The following is a 1,227-nucleotide window of genomic DNA, read 5'->3' as shown; positions in this document are numbered from 1 at the left end:
AGATAGATAGATAGATAGATTTAAATGGTAGCTAGTTATTAACTACTTTTAAAAAGTTTCCTCTGTCATTGTACCAACGTCATTTTTCTCTCCCATTAATCCTTGTTTTTCTTGTTTTATACCTCTCCTCCTGCCACCATTTTACCTCCCCTGCGTGCCCTCTACCTGCAGAACCCTACAGTCCGGCCGTTTGGGTAATGATGTTCGTCATGTGCCTGACCGTTGTAGCTATCACTGTCTTTGTTTTTGAGTACTGCAGTCCAGTGGGATATAACCGCAGTCTTGTCACTGCCAAAGGTGAGTGTGATTTCCATTTTTTTTGTTCTAAGTGTGAGACACAGAGGCTGGCTCTTGGTTAAGAGGTGTTGCAGTACACCTTATAAAGAAAAAAATATCAAATGAAATGAAATCTTAACTCAAATGTAGCCCAAAACACATATATACCAAAATAAAATTGCCAAAATAAGTCTTAGCATGTCAGACAGAAGCTCGTTTCCTCTGGTACTATTCCACATTAAAAAAATGTGTTTTTTCTTGCTTTAGATCCAGGGGGTCCCACCTTCACCATTGGTAAGTCAGTGTGGCTACTTTGGGGCATTGTCTTTAACAATTCAGTCCCGATCGAGAACCCAAAGGGAACCACCAGTAAGATCATGGTCCTGGTGTGGGCTTTTTTTGCTGTCATCTTTCTGGCTTCCTACACTGCTAACCTGGCAGCCTTCATGATCCAGGAGCAGTACATGGACACCGTTTCTGGACTAAGCGATAAAAAGGTACAGTGCAATCACTATGTTCGAATCCCTTCTGTAATTTTTTCTTGTTAGAATTTTGATTTGCCTTGAACATAGTTCCAATTACAAGGGTCAAATACCAGTGTTTTTTGGGGGTTTTTTTAATTGCTTTTTTACCAGGGATGTCCGATCCCATATTAGCACAATTATTCAGTATCTGTGTGAATCGTTATCATTTTTTCCTCTGATAATGAAAACCCAATAACGCAATGCTTGGGTTTTACCAAATGATGTGTGCTCTAAAAACAGTTTTGGGGAAAAACGGCTGTATATGAAAGTGAATGTTACTAGATGGCAGCATTGCAGCTCATTTTGTTCATCTATTTTGTTTATTAGGGGACTGTACGAGTTGCTGGTGCCGACAACTCTGGATTTTAAGAGTTTGGGGGTTTTTTTTGTCCATTAAACAATATTTTTACCAAGAGTTTTCTTGAGA

General features: G+C 39.4%; 1 protein-coding gene across 1 annotated transcript; it reads left to right on the top strand.

Annotated features, from left to right (window-relative positions):
- The first annotated feature begins 125 nt into the window (after positions 1-125).
- On the top strand, positions 126-874 carry LOC107988170 (glutamate receptor ionotropic, NMDA 2C-like). Its single transcript, XM_017031031.2, has 2 exons — positions 126-297; positions 544-874. Exons 1-2 carry the CDS (start codon positions 198-200, stop codon positions 822-824), a joined length of 381 nt encoding a protein of 126 aa, XP_016886520.2. The 5' UTR covers positions 126-197; the 3' UTR covers positions 825-874.
- The last annotated feature ends 353 nt before the right edge of the window (positions 875-1,227 follow it).

Source organism: Cynoglossus semilaevis, unplaced genomic scaffold (assembly GCF_000523025.1).
Source record: "Cynoglossus semilaevis isolate Cse_v1.0 unplaced genomic scaffold, Cse_v1.0 scaffold4149, whole genome shotgun sequence".
Lineage (NCBI taxonomy): Eukaryota > Metazoa > Chordata > Actinopteri > Pleuronectiformes > Cynoglossidae > Cynoglossus > Cynoglossus semilaevis.
This window is presented reverse-complemented; position numbering and strand designations above follow the sequence as displayed.

What these genes read in the sequence shown, in the direction of transcription:
- LOC107988170 (XM_017031031.2), top strand. Translation starts at nt 198, where the DNA reads ATGATGTTCGTCATGTGCCTGACCGTTGTAGCTATCACTGTCTTTGTT. An exon ending in CAGTCTTGTCACTGCCAAAG is followed by an intron (nt 298 to 543) that starts GTGAGTGTGATT and finishes TTCTTGCTTTAG; the next exon opens with ATCCAGGGGGTCCCACCTTC.